We start from the raw sequence: 22,279 nt of genomic DNA on the forward strand, positions 1-22,279 counted from the left end.
TAACAGTTGTGGCAAAATGGGCAGGGGCCCCATCCTGCTGAAACCAATTCGGAAGTCCCTCGCCTAGGCACTCAATTTGAGGTATTAATTTGTCTCTCAACATGTTTAAATAAGTCTCACTCGTTACATGTTCATCAAAGAAGAAGGGTCCTAGCACATGAGCTTTCAACAAACCACACTATCACCATCACCTTTTTGCTGCCTTGCTGTTTGGATGGATCCATCCAATGTGGATTACCTCGAGACCAGTATCGAAGATTCTGTCTGTTGACCTCACCATTTCCATAAAACGTAGCTTCATCACTGAACAACACAAAGTTTTTAGTAAAATTGATATTTTCATCCAATTTATCTGAAAACCATTCACACACCTGCATTCGTCTATCAGGGTTGTCTTCATTTAAGTGATGCAATATCTGTAGCTTCTATGGATGAAACTTTTCCTCAACCAGGATTTTGTGGATGGTTGATTTTGGAACACCTAACACCGTGGATGTCTGACGAAGTGATTTCTTTGGGCTAGCCACTTTCATTTCATCTGAAGTCTTTGGTTGCCCAGAACGGGGTTTATCCAAAACACTGCCTGTTTCTTTAAACTTCTTGATCAATTTCCTGACGGCAGTAAAATAAATAGGTTGCCTATAAGGATGTCAAAGATTAAATTCTTCCACAATTTTGTGATAAGACCATCCCTCTCGTCCACTTAAGAGTACTAACTCGATTCTTTCTTCTTTAGACAGAGCCATCATTTGATCTGGGTAGAAAAAATAACATAAATAAATTTAGAAAAATAAAGTATTTTTTTTATCTAATTCAAACAAGTAAAAAAAGGAAAATTATTTGTTATATTTATTTAATTGTTTATGTTATGATTTTATTTACTCCATATACACAGACTTTGTGGACACCCTGTATATACCGCCAGACAAAGTGGAGTCAGTGGTGCCTGTTCAGTAATCAAACTGGCAGAATCTATATAACTCACATTCCAGGGCCATTCACTTCTGATGATGGGCCTTTGTGCCTGAAATATATAAAGAATTCTTAATGTTCTCTTTTTTGCATTGCTAGAGCTGTGTATCTTCATTATTTGTTGTTTTACTTTTTTATCACAATACTTCAATCAAACTACAATGCTTGGGTTTTCTTTTAGAAGCTCATAAAACTTTAACTTGCATGAAGCTGATTCAAACTGTTTTAAATAATAATACAAGTAACTCCTGCTAAATATGCTGAGTGCCTTTTACTTTCATTTGTTCTCATTTATATATATGTGTGTATATATGTGAATGGATATTGTCTCATGCTGGCTCCCTGTTTGCAGATAGAGCTCATCAATTAAGGAGCGTAGAGTAGGTTTAGATCAAACAGGAGAGATTTGTGCATGGCACAAAACTCTTGAATCACTTTTGTAACTTTCTAGCAATTAAAAATTAATATCCACTCATGTATTGATTTCTATTTCTCCTGTTCTATGCAACATTTATTTATATGTATAGTTATAACTAACAACTAGCACAGTGACATTATAATCAATTCTAACAAAGGCAAAGAAGATGCCTTTGAGGTAATTGCAGGTATCAGATCATGAAAGATATGGAAAGTTATAGCCCAATTATTTAGGAAGCGAATTAAGTTAGATGAGATGCAGTTTGGTCTTGTACCAAGGAGAGGTACGACTGATGATCTCTTTCTGGAAGTATTTAGCTAAAAGTAAGCCATTGCTCTTGGTATTCACTAACCTAGAGAAAGCCCTTAACAGGGCCCCTCATTCTGGTGGTCTCTAAGGTAAATGAATGGCTTATGAGAGCTATACAAGCAATGTACAGAGGTGCTGTCAGTAAGGTGAGAGAGAGTACAGCAATTAATTTAGTGTACAGGTAAGTGTTCACTAGGGCTTGGTTCTCAGTCCCCTCCAATTCATCATAGTCCTCCTAGCCATAACAGAGGTATTTAATACAGGTTACTTTTGGGAACTACTATATGCTGCTGGGCTTGTTTTGTAGCTGAATCTGTAGTAGAACTAGAAAAGAAATTCCGGGTGTCGATACAAAACCAGAACCTTAAAGTTAACTTATTACTAGTTTGCAGGAGAAACAAACTGGAACCTATTACATTGAGGAAAATGGCCCTGCTATATATGTAGGAAACTGTAGGTGGAAATTTCATATGGTATACTCAGTGCAAGCTATGGACACATAAAAGGTGCTGTGGAATCATAGGGAGGTTAACAGAGAAAGTGAACCTTATATGTGACATGTGCAAGAGCAATAAAAACTAAGAAAATATGGGATATGAATTTTTTCAAATGCCCAGGAGTTTCCTTAGAGTTAGTATATAATTTCTGTTACCTAGGTGAACTAATTAGCAGTAGAGGAGGATGTTCTGAAAATATAGTTGTTAGAATATGAACAGGATGGAGGAAGTTCAGAAAGCTATTACATCTGCTGGTCACAAAAGTCTTGAAGTGAAAGGCAGACTTTATGATGTTTGTATATGAATACCTATGCTAGATGGTAGTGAGATGTTGTAATTGAATGCAGAGGACATGTGAAGACTAGAAAGGAATGAAATGAAGCTATGTACAACAAAGATCAAATGTGTTGAGAGAAAAATTGAACATAAGAATTCTCTCTCTCTCAATTATGGTCCATGCCAGCATGGACAACAGGCATTAAATGATGATGATGATTGCAGAGTAGGTGTGGGAAACACAATATGGCCAGTTCAAATACTAAACATTAATGGCGTCAATCTCACTAGTCTAGGAGGGCATGTGAAGACCATGAAGTGTATGTGTGTGTAAGGCTGGCACCTTACATCTGGCGATTTGAAATTTCACATCCAGTCTAATGACTGGAAATGTGAATATATATATATGTATGTGTGCGTGCTTGACATTGCCTCTGCAAGGCCCACTGTTTGAAGGTCGTGCTTCACCACCTCATCCCAGGTTTATTTGAGTCTACCTCTTCCACAGGTTCCTTCCACTGTTAGGATGTGTCACTTCTTCACACAGCTGTCCTCATCCATCCGTAACACATGACCATACCAGTGCAGTCATCTCCGTTGCACACCACATCTGATGTTTCTTATGTCCAACTTTTCTCTCAGGGCGCTTACACTCTGTTGTGTATGCACACTGACATTACACATCCAGTGGAGCATACTAGCTTCATTTCTTGCAAGCCTACGCATGTCCTCAACAGTCACAGTCCATGTTTCACTGCTGTGTAGTATAACTGGAAATATAAAAGTTTGTAAGCTTTTCTAGAATAATATAAAATTACCCACACAACCACATATTTAAAGTTCAACACATCATCATCATCATCTGTAATCTAAATATCCACATTTATAGAACACATCTAGAAGCAAACCAGAAACAATCTATTAATGTTTAAGTCTTTAATAGCTACTTGCTATTATTATTGCTGCATTGATTCGAGGAGAGGTGGTGGTGGTGGGCATTAATTAATTTCCAATTATTTAAAATACCATTTACTCATTTTTAGAATTTAGATCTGGGAAATTTTATTTATTTTAATAGACTTTTTTTAAACTTCTGTATGTTTTTGTTAATGATTTTGTAATTTTCTTTACTGATTTAGATATGAAGTGGTTTATTTCCATTTGTGTATGTTTATTTGCTCTCTGCTTGGCTGAAGCTGCAGACAAGAAAGAAGAGAGGAGAACGAAAAAATTGCAAATTGGAATAAAAAAGAGAGTTGATGCAGACAAATGCAAGGTGAAATCAAAAAAAGGCGATGTGTTAAAGATGCATTATAGTGTAAGTTAGCAATAGTGTTTCTTACATTTGATAGAAGGATCATTTTATATTTGATGGCAGAATTGTAGTTATTTATTTGACAGAAGGATAATAGTTATATATTTAACATCAGGATCATTATTGTATATTCAATAGAAGGATCATTGTTATTTATTTGACAGGACAACCATCATTATATATTTGATAAAAGTATCATCATATTTTTGACAGAAGAATCATCATTATATATTTGACAGAAGGAGCATATTATAATCAACAGGAAACATTTTTGATGAGTATTTTGACAACTTATTTGTTAGGGGATTTCTGTCATGATGATGAGGATTCAGTTGTTCAATTAACTGAATTACTAACTCTTCAATTAATGTGTAAGTGACTGAGCATTCCACAGAGACATGTACCCTTAACATAATTTTCAGGTAGAACTAGTTTGAAAAATACAGAGATTCAGAATAAACACTGATTAATATTCAAAACTTGAATATCTGATTTTATAATGTCTTTACTTGATAAACTAAAACTTTGTATATGCATTTCTAATTCTTTTTTGTTGTTCATGAATTTTTCAAGAATTATATTGTTCTTTATGTATTTTTTCTCCCCATCTTCATGTTTTAGGGCAAGCTTGAAGATGGTACTGAATTTGATAGCAGCTATTCAAGAAATGAACCATTTGTATTTACATTGGGTGCTGGTCAAGTGATAAAAGGCTGGGATCAAGGTCTTCTGGGGTGAGTAGTTGTTTTTTTTTTAACTTCAGATTTATTATTTTGAGCTTCATTGCATGTAAAAATAGGTTATTCAAGAAAGTTTTCCATTTCAGTTTTAATTTGAATTTTAAATATAGTTTATGAGAATTAAATTTTTCATAAATAATTTCTGATATTCAGTTTTTGTGCCTATTCTCACCTATGGTCATGAATGTTGGGTAATGCCCGAAAGAGTATGATTGTGAATAAAAGTGGCCAAAATAGGGATCTTCCAAAAGATCTTGAGTAATGTTACTTGACAGAGTGCATAACCTGAAGATCAGGGAGTCTCTCCAGGCTGAGCCATTACTCTTTCATGTTGAGAAGGTACAGCTCCAGTACTATGAACATGTAATTAGAATGTTACAGGAAAGAATCACAACACAGATTCTTTAAGCCATCCCAACCAATAGACCTAGGGGTAGACCAAAAAGGAGATGGTTTGATACTATCCCAAGTCTCAGTTGTTTCTGATAGGACCCTATAGTAGAGGTGCCCGAGGACTCTACTCTCACAACAAACCCAGGAATAGTGGGTGGAAAAGATGGATAGATATTTGCCATTTCAAAGGAGAAATTTATCCTATACTGTTTATCACAATAGTATTTTTAAATGAACTCATTAACTTATAACTTATAGTTCAGGAATTGTGTACATCTGAAATTCTTAGTATTCGAGTAAAGATATTTAAAGAAATTAATTTGGTAGAATTGATACTCAAGATGATGTGTCCACCACAGCAGAATTATTACTGGTGCTAGTGACACACAAAAAGCACTGGTGCTGGCGCCACATGAAAAGCACCCATTGGAGATGTTGTAATCCAACGTTTAACTGTGATAACGTCCACTCTGGTATAGTAGTATAGTTAGTTAGATAAGTAAAGACACGACTATCTATTAATTTTCTTTTTTCTTAGGGAGTGTAATTTTATTTCTTTTTATTAACAATAATTTTTACATCACTCCCAACTCCCTTTTTGCAGTTTTTTATTTCATACAGTTATAAATTTAATATTTTTTTCCTTTGGCATCCACTTCCAGGAACACTGTACATTTTCTTTTGCTTGTGTGTCTGGGTTCAATTATTTGTAGTGGTGTTGCTACTTGAAATGTATCATATAACCATTCCATTGGTTCCTCCATTCTCTTGGGTTCACTCTCATTGAGTCTTTTCTTTAGTTGATTTATGTGTCTCTGGTACACCCATTTTCTTCCTTTTACCAAATATAGCATTTTTCCTGTGTTTGCTAATCACACCACTTCCTAACTTTATTTTCAATTCTTACATGTCCTAACAAATACATTTTCACCAATTTTGAAATATCTTGCTGTATCATCTCTCTCTAAGCTATTGACTACACCTAAATATAATAATAATAATAGTTTCAAATTTTGCCACAAGGGCAGCAATTTTGGGGGAGGGGATGAGTCAGTTACATCGACCCCAGTGTTCAGCTGGTACTTATTTTATCAACCCCGAAAGGATGAAAGGCAAAGCTGACCTTGGCAGAATTTGAATTCAGAGCAATGGGTGAAATACCGCTATGCATTTCATCCAGCGTGCTAACGATTCTGCCAGCTCACCACCATAATAATAATAATCTTATTGTATACAGTGCTCAGGGGAACTACAACTAGTCTGAATAGAGTAGGTAGGGGGCAGAAAGTGACAATAAGTCAAGTAAAGAAAGACAGCAATGAAAGCCAACAGTGTATGCATACTGCATAGAGTAAAACACACACAAAAAAAAAAAACCTGAAAAGTGAACAGTAAAAGAGCTATAAAGAAGATAGGGTGCTGCATGGGCACATCAGAAGTAACGTTGGATTTTGAGAAGCATGGAATATTTGAAGGATGCAGTGCTGACATGAAGCCTATAGCTTAGAGGATCAAAATGGGAGGTGGTGGTTTTCATAATTTTTCTGTGATAGCATGAAATTGACTGAATTGAGAATTTATATTATGTTATGATCTATGATCTCCAGTCCACATCACTAATACTAACAATACTAATTTAAAAAAAAATTTGCTGAATCTCAAATACAATTAGTGTAATAGCTTCTATTCACACCCAGACCTCATGTTTTGGGAAGAATTGCATCAAAACATACTTCTTTAATAATGTATTATTGGAATATTTTCAGAATGTGTGAACAAGAGAAAAGGAAACTAGTAATACCTCCAGATATGGGCTATGGATCAAGAGGAGCACCTCCTAAAATTCCAGGTTGGTTTATTGTTCTGTATTAAATTGCATTTACTTGTTCAGTGTAGTAGCAAAATGATAAGGTAAACTGCCACTTTGGGCTTATTAGTTTCAAATATTCCAGGTGTTCGATGTATTTCTAGAGAAGACACTTTACCTGACTGTGGAGAGAATATGTCAAACTTTATTGTTTTGTTTTACAAAAAATGTGTTGGGCTGGTTCCCTGTTGATAGAGATTTTTAATTATGTAAGGTCAAGCAGTTAACTATATTTATTGTTTCTGTAAAAAGGAGAAAGATAATCAGAAGAAAGAATAATAACTGAATCATTTTCTTACAATTACATTTTTAACATTTATCCTTTTTGCCTGAATGATTGGCAACAGGATGAACAACCAATGCAGAAAATCTGCCTTGTTAAGTTCCATCTGACTCTTACAAGCATGGAAAAACAGATGTTAAAATAATGATGATGATGGTTTGTTTTATTAAACTGAAAGATTGACATTGTTCATCATCATCATTATCATTCTTTAATACCCATTTTCCATGCTGGCATAGGTTGGATGGTTTGCAGAGCTACACCAGGTTCCAGTCTGATTTGGTTTGGTTTCTACAGCCAGATGCTCTTCCTAACACCAATCACTTTACAGTGTGTGCTGAGTGCTTTTAACATGACATTGGCACAAATGCTTTTTATATATCACCAGAGGATGTGGCCTTAACATTTTTGCTGTGGAGGGCAGTTCTTTTTGAGTACAGCAAGGCACTAAGTTCGATCTTTAAGCAAGTTACATAGTCTTGTTACATGTTTAATATTGACTTAAAAAGGTTTCAATGTTTGGTACAAGATTGGCAATTTTAGTGGGAAGGGGTTAGTGTATTACATCAGCCTCCCCCCCCCCCACATCAGTTTTGACTGGTATTTTATCAACCTTGAAAAGATGAAAGACAAAGTTAAACTCAGAATATGAAAGAGCCAGAAAAAATTGCTGCTAAGCATTTTGTTCAATGTACCAAGAATTCTGTCAACTTGCTGCCTTATATTGATGTATAAACAAAATCTTGGAGAAGTTCTTATTTCCTGAACACATTTATGCTTATTCATTTGAAGTTTGATTCCACATTCTGTTTAGGTAGAGTAAAAGAATTGTCATTTTAATGTCCACTTTTCCATACATGCGTAACATAGGCCAGACAGAATTTGCTGAGGCTGATGTTTTTTCTTTGGCTGGATGCCCTTCCCCATCACCAATCTTCACCTGTTTACCAGCAAGATTATATTTGATCATAGCCAGACATCTTTTCACAGAATATTGGAAATGAATAAAACTGCCTGTGTGACAGTGACACTCATTTACAACTCTTGCATGATGTCAAGACAAGAAGGTAGAAACACATGCACCGCTCATATCTATCTATATTAGCTTTTTTTCAGATTACATCAACTAAATCCACTCACAATGCTTTGGACAGTCTGGGGCCATTATTTTATGATACTATTAAATTCCACCAGCTTGCTGCCTTGTATGTTTTGTAATATAGTTACAGGGAATAAAGCAGCAGAATCTTGAGTCCTTTACAGATTATTACACCCTATCAATGGGTATATGTACAACACTTTGATAATAAAAAAAATAATCTTTTATGTTAAGCTTGCATGGCATAGGAACTAATGCACCAAGATGTAAGGGAAACAAGTTCAATTAGCACTAAATGCCCTTTTCCATGTGTCCTTATGTCCACATTAATTATACATAAAATATTGTACATTTTAATCTTACATTCACTCTCAGAAAATTCAGTTAAATGCAAATCTATATAATAATACTGAATAATGTTGTGAATGGAGTAATATTGTTGTTTCATTAATAAATAGCAGTCTTTTTTCTTGTATTCAAATGTGATGAAAGTAATCTGAACTGAATCTAATGTGTTTTTTTTTTTTTCCAGGGGATGCTGTTTTAATATTTGAAGTGGAACTCATTAAAATTGACAAAAAAGAAGAACTTTAAACAAAGATTTCAAGCCATTTGTACTCATTTCATAAAGCAATCTTTTTCTTTATACATGCACACGTGTACATGCATAGATATAAATGGAGACTTTACTCAAACACCATCAATTTTTTCTAGATATTTTTTTCTGATATTAAAACTAAAATAATATATTTGTTTTTGATTTATTATTGGAGAGTAGCAGAAAGGTAGAATTAGTAGAGCATCAGAAAAAAATAACATGGATAATTTAAATAATAAAGGAAATTCCTATGGTTTAGATAAAGGAAGGACATTTTACTGGGTCTTTCTAAAAATAGACTTTCACACCATTGCAATCTTGAAGCTACAAGATAAATTCAAAACAATATAAATAAGCATAACATCTGTCAGAGTAATCTGAAAGCTAAAGACTTCAACTAAGTATCAATCAATCAAATTCTGGGTTTGATATGAACTTTAATCCGCTCCTTAAAATTTCTGATCTTCTACTCAAGTTAGAAATCAGCCAATCTCAAAACGCTGAACTCTACGAAGATGACCAAGATATATGATGCATTGCTGTGCTCAAGAAGATCTGTCCACCACAACAGAATTAAGACCCTAAAACCAAGGTGCCACGTAAAAAGCATTGGTGTGGGTGCTGGTACCACTTCCGAAGCACAGGTAATGGTGCCACACTCTGTGGAGTGATTGGCATTAGGAAGGGCACCCAACTATAGAAGCTAAACCGTTATGGAATCTGGTGCAGGCCCTGGCTTTACCAGCTCCAGTGAAGTTGTCCAATCCATGCCAGCATGGAAAACAGATGTTAAGTAATGATGATGACAGCAACACTGGACTAAACACCTTGCAGTATTAATTGAGTTCAAATCACATTGAAGTCAACTCTGAGAGTACCAAGTTGATTCACTTGAGTAATAGCCCTTCCTTAAAAATGTCTAACTTTCTGCCAGTATTTTGGTAAGACAACAATAGATAGCTGTCCTTACAGTATTTAATTTTCTCTCTTTGCTTTTTATCCTTCAAAGATAAGTAAAACAAATATTTCAATTTTTATTACTCTAAGACCTCACTCTTGTTTAACCCCCAGGTCAGTTCTGATCAAGCAGACCTATGGGCAAAGGCAATCCAGCATGACCAATCCGTTATATTTTACAGAGGATCCTTAGATACAGTAGATAATTTCTGTTACCTAGGCAATCTAATTAGCTCTGAAAGCATAATCATTAGAATAAGAACTGGCTGGAGAAATTTCAGGGAGCTGTTACTCCTGTTGGTAACAAAAGGCAGATTGTATGATGCTTGTGTATGAACAGCAATGTCACCTGATAGTGAAACGCAGACTAAATGTAGAGGACGCGTACAAAGGCTAGAAAGAAATGAAGCTAGTATGCGCAACATCAGTGTGTATATACAACAAAGTGAAAATATGCTGAGAGAAAAATTGAACATAAGCAGCATCAGATAGTGTGAAAGAGAGAAGACTGTGATGGATATGGATGGGGACAGCAACATAAAGAAGTGCTGATTGCTAAATGTGGATAAAACCTGTGGAAGAGTGAGACATGGTACAAAGGTGTGAAAAAAACCATACCAAAGTAGACAATGGAACATAGTGCAGTCGTCTGGCTCACCAGCTCCTATCAAACCATCCAATCCATGGATGTTAAATGGTGATAATGACTATGTTATTCCTTTTTAAAGACTGTAGGGTGTGATTTGAGAGATTTGGCTGCTATTTCTAGCAGATTTTGAAAACATCCTTGAGTTATTACAGTAATAAAATTAAAAGAGAGACTTAAATACTAAATCAAATGCTTACTGTGATCTCACACTTCTTAAAATCAGTTCCTGTGAGATTTTTGTTAGGATAGTTTTTCAGACATCTTTAGAAGTGAAGGAATTGTTAAAATTACATCAGAATTACATTTTGATGGACATCAGATGTTATACTTTTAGATGTGCATACAGCACTAGATGGGATTTACCTTGCAGATACAAGCATTTATATCCTTCATCTTGAAATAATGGTTTGTAATTTGAAACCAGCCCTGTATGATGTATTTATCTAAGAACAGGACACCTGGTGACAAATGCAAAATCAAACTGTAGGGTAGATATAAATAGAGATTAAGCAATTTTCATCTCTAAAGATAATAACTTTTTAGATTATTTAGCTTATCTTAGCAAAATCTACATGCCAGACATTTTATTGTATTTGCTTTTGTGGACAAGAAACATAATTCTACTTTTTATTCTAGGAAGCAAGAAAAATATCTACCTGAAATAAAGTATGAGCTTTCAAGCTAAACAGTTTTCAGTACATATTAGTTCACAAGCACTGAACTGTATTTTTCTGATCAAGAACAAGCACAAGAGGTCTGCTTGATCAGTGTTAACTTAGGACTAAGCAACAACAATGGACAATCACCCTATGGAAGAAGAGATTATGAAAAAACAGCAGAAATGGAAAACTGGCTGGCCAATAGAAAAGTAAAAATGAAAATTAGTGTGACAAAATATGGAAGGATTAATGTCAGATGTGGAATAATAGGGAGAAGTTGTAGAGTAAAAAAACTCAAGTAAAACATAGCAAATGGTTTAGTTGACTCACTAGATGTGAAGTTCTGTGAAGGTAAATGTGGTGGGTTCTACTCAAAGGATAGCTGAATGTGCAGTTGTTAACCAAAGAACAGATACCTAAATGTAAAGCTATTGAAACATGGTGAGATCTATTAACCAAAGTGAATGAAGTAACTGGATTACTAAGAGAATACTGGGCAACTTTGCAGTTACAAAGTAGATAATAATAATGTGCTAAAGCAATTAAGAAAGGCACTCGTGTTAAACATACAGAGCCAAAGGAAGTTACAGAACTATTAAAGCAGGGAGGTGAATTCATCAGATGCCTTGTAAAATTGTGTAATAGTGTTTTATGTACTGAAAATAACAGTCTTAGTAAAGGGAGAAAATCAATTGTTATGACACTACCAGAGACGGAACCCCCACCTGCCCAAAAGTTATTTATTTATTTTTACATGCACAAATTATAAATCAACTATAAAAATGATTGTAAAACAGAGGCTGGTTTTCAAGAACGGAGAAATGCTAAGCCTAGAGCTGTTCAGAAAGCCTTATTTCTGTCATTCATGATTGACAGATTCTGGTAGATACACTGAACAAATATATGAACAGATTCAGTAAGTGTATTTTGGCTATCTTGGGTACCAAACTCAACATTGGTCCAAAATCTGTGTATTGAGGATTTTACAGCTTAAAACAAGGTCAATCCCAAAAATAATGAAATAACTTCGTTATTTCATTTTCAGTGAATAAAATAATCCCCCAACCCCAAAACTTCAACAGCAGTATCAGAGATGAGCGACAGGTGTCCCCTAACATAGCTTATTCAGTGAAATACCTTTATCATTTATTTGTTTCAGTCATCTTGACTGCGGCCATGCTGGAGTAGCACCGCTCTTAGTCAAACAAATTGACCCCAGAACTTATTCTTTGTAAACCTAGTATTTATTCCATCAGTCTCTTTTGCTGAACTGCTAAGTTACAGGGACGTAAACAGACACACACATCTATATACAATGAGCCTCTTTCAGTTTCTGTCTACCAGATCCACTCACAAGGCTTTGGTTGGCCCAAGGCTACAGTAGAAGACACTTACCCAAGGTGCAATGCAGTTGAACTGAACCTGGAACTATATGATTGGTAAGCAAGCTATTCACCATACAGCCACTCCTTTCTTTTGTCACTAAGACTGTGCAAAGGAGATGTCCCAGTTGCAGTGTGTTTTAGAATGTAGAGCATTATTATCCGGAAAAAAGTTCTCCTTGAAGATGAAAGGGTTTATCGGAGTTGTGTGAGATCTGCAATGTTGTATGGGAGAGAGACAGTGTCTGAGGGAAAGTGAAATAGCAATTTTGAGAAGGACTGAGAAAGCATTGGTGAGAGCAGTGTGTGGCATGAAACTATTCGATAAAAGGAGGGTTGAGGACTTGATGGGGATGCAGGAATCGGTGGAACAGCTGGCAAGGGCGAATAGAGTGCAGTGGTATGGACATGTGTTGCGGATCATGCTGAGGAAGGTGCTTGACTTTAGAGTGAATGAACTGCAAAAGCAAGGGCTACCAAAGAAAACGTGGAGGAGACTGGGAGGGTTGGCTTGAGGAGGAAGGACACCCAAAACCAAGCGAGATGGTGTGAGAGCGGTTGCTGTAGGAATGAGGTAGATCCACCCCCACCTTAATGGGGACAAACCCAGATTCAAAACATTGGACAAGAAGTGGCGTAATTTTGTTGATGTCAAGCCAGCATGGTAAGGTGAATTCGCAAGCAGAAACTGTAACAAAAGCATACATTTTTACAATAAAACTGTTCATTACAAACTAATGGTTATCGACAAAGACTATAAATACATGTATATTTTTCAGGTCAGATATTACTTTAGTTAAAAAGATATGTTGTATTTCTTTTAATCAATCTTATTCTCCAATAGTCTTCAGATACTTTACCCTACAATACATTACCTGGATGCAGTTCCATGGTAGTTAATATGGGATTGGAGAGTAGATCAATCAAAATTATATGGAACAGAAATTATTAAGGTAGTACATAGTCTGGGAATCAAACTAGAGGGAGAAGTACGGTTTTATGGACTTATATTTTATTTTTTAGTCAGGAGGAAAGGCATTGTCTATTGCCCATTACAAGGCAATAGGTTAAATCCACCACCTAGAAAAATTTAAACTCAAAATGCAAAGAGTTAAAACAAATATCACAAAGTATCCAGACCAATGTTTTTATGGTTCTGTTAATTCACCATCTTGTATTGATGGGTTTTGTTTTTATTCAACTCCTGGAAGGATGAAGGACAAAGTTGACTACCAAAGGATTTGAACTCAGAAGGTAGAGGGTGGGAACAAAATCTGCACAACATTGACATTTTAATACTGTCTATTCATAAGAGAAATCATTCAGATACAGAGAATAGCTTAAGGCAAGTTGGAGGTTCATTTAGTACACCATACAAATGCTCATGTATTATCTAGAGAAATTTATCTCCCTTAACTTTTTGATACCAAGCAACTTGGTTCTATGATACAAACACCCTGTATTAAAATGATTTAAATTAAAAACTTCAATCAAAATTTCATGCTAATTTCTATTCCTAACACCAGCTTAAAAATGACTAAGCTATTTTACTCTTCATTATTTTCAAAATTAATAGAAAAAAAAAAAGACTATTTCAACAGAAATATAGTAACAAAGTTAAATTACAAATTAGACTACAATTTATAGATAAAGGCTGATTGAAGAGAGATAAACTAAATGTATTATGCATTGTTTTAGTCTTGTTTAACCCTTGTTTCAATCAATTTCGAAAATGAAGAATTTGGTAAAGTAACTTTTGTCATTATCAACTTAGTGTTTGGAACATAAATCAACATGAAGTTTGTATTGTAGAAGCAGAGGCAGTCTTGGGTGGGCTGGTATCAAAAGGGTTAATAAGTGTTCATATTCCAGTAAAATCAATCTGAGATATTTATACCTCCAGGCTGGTAATATAAATACCAGTTATATAGTACGGGATACCACAAATGACAATGTCAAGAGAGTATCTAATAACTGGTATTGTGATTGTGCAGTGACTCATCAGTTAACATTCACATTCTATTCTGGCATGGGTTAGGACCAACAAATTTAGATTTCAAAGGGTACCAGTATACTAGGGGCAGCAGTAAATCTGTTGAAACTGATGAATTCTTCATTGACTGACAATAGTTAGTTCAACTTCTCCTACAGGTGTTACCTCTGCATCAGATGATAGTCTTTCAGCAACTTTATACAACTGAAACCAAAAGTTAAGCTCCAAGCCAGTGGACTATGCAAGGAAATCACATCTATACTGGTAATTACAATCATTCCTGAAATAAAATTTTTAAATGGTAAAACCAACCTTTTTCTGATCATACTCCAGAAAAAACACTGAATTCAGCATTGCAAATAAATGAAAAATTAAAATAAAATTCACTGCTCCAGCAAATTTTACAGCAATAGGAAGTTACAATCAACTGGAACAGCCTGCTCGTGAAATTAACGTACAAGTGGCTGAGCACTCCACAGACACGTGTACCCTTAACGTAGTTCTCGGGGATGTTCAGCGTGACACAGAGTGTGACAAAGCTGACCCTTTGAAATACAGGCACAACAGAAACAGGAAGTAAGAGTGAGAGAAAGTTGTGGTGAAAGAGTACAGCAGGGTTCGCCACCATCCCCTGCTGGAGCCTCGTGGAGCTTTAGGTATTTACTCAATAAACACTTACAACGCCTGGTCTGGGAATCGAAACCACGATCCTATGACCACGAGTCTACTGCTCTAACCACTGGGCCATTGCGCCTCCACAACCTGATAGAAATAGCAATGTATTGAAAATAATTTTAACGATATATCTTAAAAGAAAAAAGGAGTACTGTCAAAAGCCACTAAAGCTATTCTTGAGACATTCAAAGAACATTTAAAAGACTTTAAAATCATTGAAAGCAGATATGTAACCACATAAGCATCATACTTGGTTGCCCAGAGTACAAATTGGTAATGACTTATCTAATACACTTGTCAATATCCAAAATTCTTGACACCTGTTGGATACATATGCATATGAATTCCTTTAAGCCACATCATTGAGAACACAGGTTTCATGTGTAAGAAGTTAAAAACCTGAAGTTTATGTTATAAGTCTGGAAGCCTATCTGTAACAAAGATGGATCTCAAGGGAGGAGATTTATCTTTAAAAAATAGTTATCTGACTAATGGATCTAGTACAAAATTTGAAATTCAAGTGGTAACTGCTTGAAAAAACAAGCACAAAAATAAATATCTTAAAGTTAATATGGTGTGTAAATGGAACATTTTCTGTTTTTGTTAACCCTTTTACCAAGGAAATCAAATATCTCTATTTAAAATTTCATTACCCTTAACTGCAGAAAGCAGTTTTGTATACCAATGTATCTTTTGTTGAATAATGTCATATTTGAAACTATTTTATCTGAGATGTGTCAAGTTTATTAAGGAAATGTGACTTGTAGAAAATAACAATTCTTTCCTTTGGTAGATGTTTAACATCATTACAGGAATAACTATGGAATTTAATTCTGCAGTTAAAGGGCTAAGATGAAAAGTAACATTTTGAATAGTTTGAGTTGTTTATCAAGAGCCAGGAATATGTACATTTATTTTGAGATCAATCCCAGTTCACTTTAGTTTCAATGGTCTCATACCATAGCAGAGTAAATAATACTAAACTCAAAGTACAAAACTTGTTACTCTAAAAGAGATCTATTTCACTCACCCCTGAAGTCCTACATCTCCAGAGTGAAACTAGAAACTTTAATTCAAATCTAAACAGAAATTGAAACTGCAATGCAGCGGCTCCATAATTGATAAATAGCTTATATAGCAATAACCAAATGAATGAATTAACATAAGAATCAAATGGCAGTTGTAGATAATAGCAACAATGTATGACATTTAAGATTAAGTTGGTACTAAGTAACTGCAAGCTGCATGACAACCTCACTAGTGGTGGTGGCAAAAAATAAAAAGAAACCCACTACAAATGCATAGTATGAAGTGGTTGGTGTTAGGAAGCGCATCCAACCACTGAAACCATGGTAAAGTAGACACTGGAGTATGATGTAGTCTTTGGACCTATTGGATCCTGTCAAACTGTCCAACTTATAACAGCATGGAACATGGACTTTAAATGATGATAATGAACTGCATCCTTGCTGGGGTAATGCCTTTGAAAGTAATTTCAGTCTGGCATTTTATTGGTTTCTGAGTTTCACCTGCTAAACCATGGGACATGCAAGAACACCACATTTGTAGATTCCCTCTAAATTCCACTCAAGGTTATAGTAGTGGAAACTTCTCCAAAGTGAAATGAGGTGGAACTGGAACTATGTAACTCTGAAGTAGAAATTCTTAATCATACAGCCATCTAATAAGCATATTTTAAGAATGAAGAGGTAATAAAATTTAAAGAGATTTTTTTTACATATCCTGGATAAATAAAAATATTTATGGTGAATATGTTCATACACCGTACCATCGATATGAAATCAGGCAGTATTTAATAAAAGTTGTTCTTTGTTTTTCTTTTGAAGACCCTTAGGATTAATATAGAGGCATGTAGCAATAGTTATACAGCAAAACCATGCAAGAACTGTAAATGATCTTTCAGAATTTTGTGCACAAATATCTTTAGTAGGTTCTCTTTAAGGATTTGACTCTCAACACTCATGTTATATTTTGACAAATTTGGATACCCATTTCTTTCATCATGTACAGTAGCAGTTCATTTAAATGTTCATGTTTCTCATTTCATTGTATTTCTTTGAATTAAGCAGAACAAATCTAATTATTAAAATTCTAGTTATGAAGTATGTTTATAAAGATAACTAAAACATCTCACCCCAGATCATGCTGCAGTGTCAAAGTGAAGCTAAATTTTCTAACTTGAAACCAGTTATAATTTGGAATTTAACAAATTCAGCCTGCCAATTTATACAACTATCAAATCATCTATTATTAGGTTATTCCAAAAATAATGTCTGATTTCAGAAACAATTTTATTTTGGAAAAATTAACAATAGAAATGTCTTGATTAGTGAAAGTATGAGCTGTGAACAGCTATGCATCTCTGCCATCAATCAACGAGATTATTTATGCGTTGTTGATAAAAACTTATTGGCTTTGATGCTAAGAAATCTTTGAAAGCCGATTCCACCTCTGGTTTGGACCTGAAAGCTTTATCACCTAAAAACGTTTAAATGCTTAAAAAAAAAAAAAAAAAAAAAAAAAAGTCAGTGGCTGAAAGATCAGGAGAATATGGAGGATGCAGTAAAGTCTTGTATCCCAAGTCTGTGAGTTTCTGTAGCATCATTCTTGCAACATGTGGCTTTGCATTACTGTGGAGCAGAATTGGGCCACACTGATTCACCAATGCAGATCTCCATTTTTGCAAGTGAGCATGCATTTCAGCAAGTTGATTGCAGTAAACCTCTGCTGAAATGCTCTGATTGGTTTCCAGAAAGCTTTAATGGACAATACCAATTGCAGACCACCAGACAGTCACCATAATCTTTTGCTGATGCAACTTTGGCTTTGGGAAATGTTTGGGGGACTCCTCACAGTCAAGCCATTGACCTGATCATTTACAGTTATCATAAAGGATCCACTTTTCATCACAAGTGACGATTCGGTCAAGAAAAGGATCATAAGTATTTCGTGGAAAGAGCATAGAGTACACTTCAAAATGCCAAACTTTTTGATTTTCATTGAGCTCATGCGGTACCCATTTACTGAGCTTTTTCACCTTACCAATCGTCTACAGATTACGTGTGAGAATTGTAATACTGACACCAAATTTCTCTCACGTGGGTTTTGTTCAACAATTGCTTTCAATTGTTCATTGTCAAGGCTGCATGACTGTCCTCTACCTTCTTCATCGTCAAGGCTCTCATCACCATTACGGAATTTCTGAAACTGCCTTTGTACTGTGCGATCACTTGTGGACCCCTCTCCCCATGCTTTGTTGATATTGGCAGCAGTTTGGGAAGCATTGTGCCCAAGCTTGAACTCCTGCAAGAAAAGTAAGCAATGGTCCTTTTTTGTCATGTTCATAATTAATGGCGCCTATGCTTCAAGACTGTTTTCTCTCTGAAATAAGTAGAAAATTATTAAAGAGCATACATCAATTATTAAGTATGTCGAAATTCACCTAAAACATAATTAAAATACTATGATAAAATTGCATTTCAAAACACTTAGAGCAGCCATTATTTTCAGACCAACCTAACAGAAGAAGGAGGCACCATTGAAGATCATTTCAAAGCATTCAAATTACTCTCTCCAATGTAATGCTTATTTATTCACATTGCTTTGAATAATGCATTATCTTGAAGCTTTGAGATTTCAATGATGTAATTGTTTATTTTTAGAATGACATTGTCGGGTAGGTATGAAAGATTGAATCTAGTTAGTTTGAACATAAAAAGATAGAATATCAGGGTGATCTAATAGCTTGCAATAATGAACTTAAAAAAAAAATCATACTATTGGCTTGAAGACAGCTAAGAAAACACTCACCAGCTACATAATATTCCTACTGCTTAGAACATACTTCCCAATTTACAATTAGGCAGACAGGTACACTGAGGTAAGTTAGCAACAAATAAACTAATAGCTCAGTTGAGAATGATTAAAAACCAAAAATTTATAAATAAAAATTGAAACTAACCACCACTCCTAGAAGGAAAACAAAATTAGTTTTAAATCTTGAGATTACAAATTAAAGGAAATACATTGATATTGGTTTCAAAGTTTGGCACAAAGCCAGCAATTTTGAGAGAGGAAGTAAGTATATCACATCAACCCCAGTGCTCAACTGGTAGTTGTTTTTTTTTAATCAACCCTGAGAGGATAAAAAGTAAAGTCAACCACTGTAGTGGAATTGGATGAAATGCTATTAAACATTTTGCTGGGAATGCTAACGATTCTGCCAACTTGCCATCCAGGAAACTACATTAATATCAGTTTCAAAGTTTAGCACAAGGCCAGCAATTTTAGGGGAGGAGGTAAATAGATTACATTGACCCTGGTGTACTTATTCTATAGACTCCAAAAAGGATGAAAGGCAAAGTTGACCTCATAACGTAAAAGTGGATGAAATACCACTAAGCATTTTGCCTGGCCCACTAACGATTCTTCCAACTCATCACCCTGGGGACTACATTAATATCAAACATGGTTTAATGGTATAATAAAAATGATACAATATTACTGCCATCTTTATCACTAATAATCTTGCCTAATGTGGATGTGTTTAGGATGCGAAGTCGAGAAATGCGTGTGTAAAAAGAGGATACTATTACTTTCATTTAAAAACAAAAATATGTAACCTCTAAAATACATATTTTATCAGGACTATACACTTTTAACGTGGCAAGTGGAGCTAAAAAAAAAATGTTTTATTCTGCAAAGAATACCTAAAATATAGGTAAAGCAGCAAGAATCATGGAAAAAGCAAAGCTATTTCCATTAAATGTTGTTAATGCTGGATTCCTAGACACATCTTCTGCCAGCTTCAACAAAGAGTATGCCAGTTGCTCTATCAACAGATCTACCTGCTCACTGACTTACAAGTGTAAATGACTGTATTCCAGACCTTTAAATGTAACACCCCAACACTGACAGAATCAACATGACAGTGCGTGACAAGGCTGGCCCCTTAATTATCAGGTACAGTCTATTTGGTAGGTTTCCATAGTTTCTATCTACACAAATGTCATTCACCAGGCTTTGATCAATTCAAGTCTAGAATAGAAGGCACATGTTGAAGGTACCACACAGTGAGATTGAACCAGAAATCTCATGATTGTGAAACAAATATCTTAAACCTGTCAGCATTCCTATACCCTCATACACACATTTCTTGTGTTGTAGTGATAAGTTGTACAACAGGTTTTGGCTTTATCTCTCTCTTACACACACACACAACAACAATGGCCAAAACAAAGAGACAGGACAATAAAATAGACAATGAGGTAAAATTGCTTCCCTTAGTTGTTTTAGCTGATCTCTTCAAGAACATTTCTTAATTGGCTAGTATTGCTGCTGTTATTAATTAGTTGATTGGAGCCCATTTTTCTTTTAAATTAAAATATATATGAATAAAAAATTTCACTGTTCCTCTGTTCTTGGGCGGCAGAATTAACTGACTGACTAGTTAAGCACCATCACGTGGCCCTTGGTTGCCTTTAGTGGCACCAACCATTACAAGCATTTAGGCCCATATTCCAGCCTAAGCAGAGTTTCCTTTCATCCACCAGTCCTGGACACTGCCTTCCTCCCTAAGAGTTTAGAAAGAAAGAAAAAGGAAAAAAAATCAAATGTGCAACCAACCACCTACCCACCCACACCAGACAAAATTCATAAATATTACAAATATAATTTTATCCTATGTTCAAACATGACCAAAATTAGGTTTTAAAACCCCCTAAAGATCACACACAATATGAACATTTTGTGTGTGAAAGGAACAGTTGGACACAGCTGTTAAACATATATAGTGTTAATTATATCTATAGAAGTCATTTAGAATTTTCTTCACCAAATGAGCCTGTTTATCAAATATTTCTCTTTATTCAATATACATAAAATCTATGTTATATTATTTATTATTTATATATATATATATACATATATATTATATATACATATTATATATATATAGTTAATACCTGCTCTGTAAGCAAATAACCATTATAGAATAAACAGTTGTATGTAATCCATATCAAAATTGATGGGAAGTTTTGGTTAGAGCCCAGAAGTTAATAGTATAAACACCAGCATTACCATCATCATTATTTTGGCAATTCTTAATTTGAAAGAATTGAGCAGCATAGTTAATTTTATTTAATATTTTATATTTTTTGCTTTGTTTATTATTTTATTTTAAAGAATGAAGCAGTCTCTTCAAAATCAATGGTAATAATCTTTTTTTTTGTTTTGTTTCCAATTTCATTGAAATTGAAATCTGAAAAGTGCATAAGGTTAGGAATAGTCTCATGAATCAGAATCAAGTCTTCTGAATGAGGTTCCTAAATGTCGAACAGGCTTTATCATTTTTTCTCTAGCTTCTCGACGGCCATCTTCTTTGTGATCAAAAATACAGTTGTGCTGCTCTGGCAGTCGATGTGCTGCACAGAAGACATAATCTGGAAAGAGAAATGGAATTTCAACGAAACATTTGTGGACAAACAAACACACACAACCAAAATGTAAAATCAGATCAACTAGTTTTGGCTAACATCTGTCTTTTTCTAGATTTGCATATAACCTCTTCACTGTTGAGAGAATATCTTGCTATGTATGGAAAATGTAAACTAGATCATATTACATTAACAAAGCTATGTAAAGCTGACCAAGTAAATTGAGATACCAGTACAGCATATTTGAGATTAAATTTTGTAAGGCTTTAACCTTTTGATACCAACATCCTGCATTAAATTGATCAAAATTTAAACCTACTAAAGTGTTCATTATTTTAAAAATTAAGTGAAATAAAAAATATTGTACTTCAACAGAAATATTCTTTTCTACTCTAGGCACAAGGCCTGAAAGTTTTGGGGAGGAGGCCAGTTGATTAGATCAACCCCAGTATGCAACTAGTACTTAATTTATCAACCCTGAAAGGATGAAAGGCAAAGTCGACCTCAGCGGAATTTGAACTCAGAATGTAAAGACAGACGAAATACCGCTAAGCATTTTGCCCAACGTGCTAACGTTTCTGCAAGCTCACCACCTTACTTCAACAGAAATATTGTAACAAAAGGGTTAAACGAAACTTGAAACTCACTGAACTGATTTTCCATTCTGGTTGCCAAGAATTTTATAATCTAACAGTATTTCCACAGCAAGGATAACTATGTGCTTATTAAACTTGGTTTTAAC

The 22,279-nt window shown here is 34.8% G+C and overlaps 3 protein-coding genes across 13 annotated transcripts in view; 1 reads left to right on the forward strand and 2 right to left on the reverse strand.

Annotated features, from left to right (window-relative positions):
* LOC106881114 (peptidyl-prolyl cis-trans isomerase FKBP2) overlaps positions 1 to 8,916 on the forward strand; it is an 11,819-nt gene extending 2,903 nt beyond the window's left edge. The window contains exons 2-5 of the mRNA XM_014931355.2: positions 3,612 to 3,790; positions 4,409 to 4,521; positions 6,687 to 6,769; positions 8,702 to 8,916. Coding sequence (XP_014786841.1) covers positions 3,614 to 3,790; positions 4,409 to 4,521; positions 6,687 to 6,769; positions 8,702 to 8,763 — 435 coding nt within the window. The 5' untranslated portion in view covers positions 3,612 to 3,613 and the 3' untranslated portion in view covers positions 8,764 to 8,916. The remainder of the gene's footprint in view (positions 1 to 3,611; positions 3,791 to 4,408; positions 4,522 to 6,686; positions 6,770 to 8,701) is intronic.
* Positions 1 to 22,279, reverse strand: part of LOC106883096 (proteasome subunit alpha type-6) — a 267,726-nt gene that overhangs the window by 108,700 nt on the left and 136,747 nt on the right. The window lies entirely within an intron of this gene.
* LOC106880241 (AN1-type zinc finger protein 3-like) overlaps positions 146 to 22,279 on the reverse strand; it is a 74,530-nt gene continuing 52,396 nt past the window's right edge. For 4 of the 11 annotated variants that reach the window (XM_052971703.1, XM_052971701.1, XM_052971704.1 and 1 more), the window contains one exon: positions 20,945 to 21,543. In XM_052971703.1, coding sequence (XP_052827663.1) covers positions 21,392 to 21,543 — 152 coding nt within the window. In that variant the 3' untranslated portion in view covers positions 20,945 to 21,391. Of the gene's footprint in view, positions 755 to 893; positions 3,243 to 12,427; positions 20,677 to 20,944; positions 21,544 to 22,279 lie in introns of those variants that run through there. The other 7 variants (XR_008265176.1, XR_008265178.1, XR_008265177.1 and 4 more) reach the window with 7 other exon arrangements.

Source organism: Octopus bimaculoides, chromosome 11, assembly GCF_001194135.2.
Source record: "Octopus bimaculoides isolate UCB-OBI-ISO-001 chromosome 11, ASM119413v2, whole genome shotgun sequence".
NCBI classification, from domain to species: Eukaryota; Metazoa; Mollusca; class Cephalopoda; order Octopoda; family Octopodidae; genus Octopus; species Octopus bimaculoides.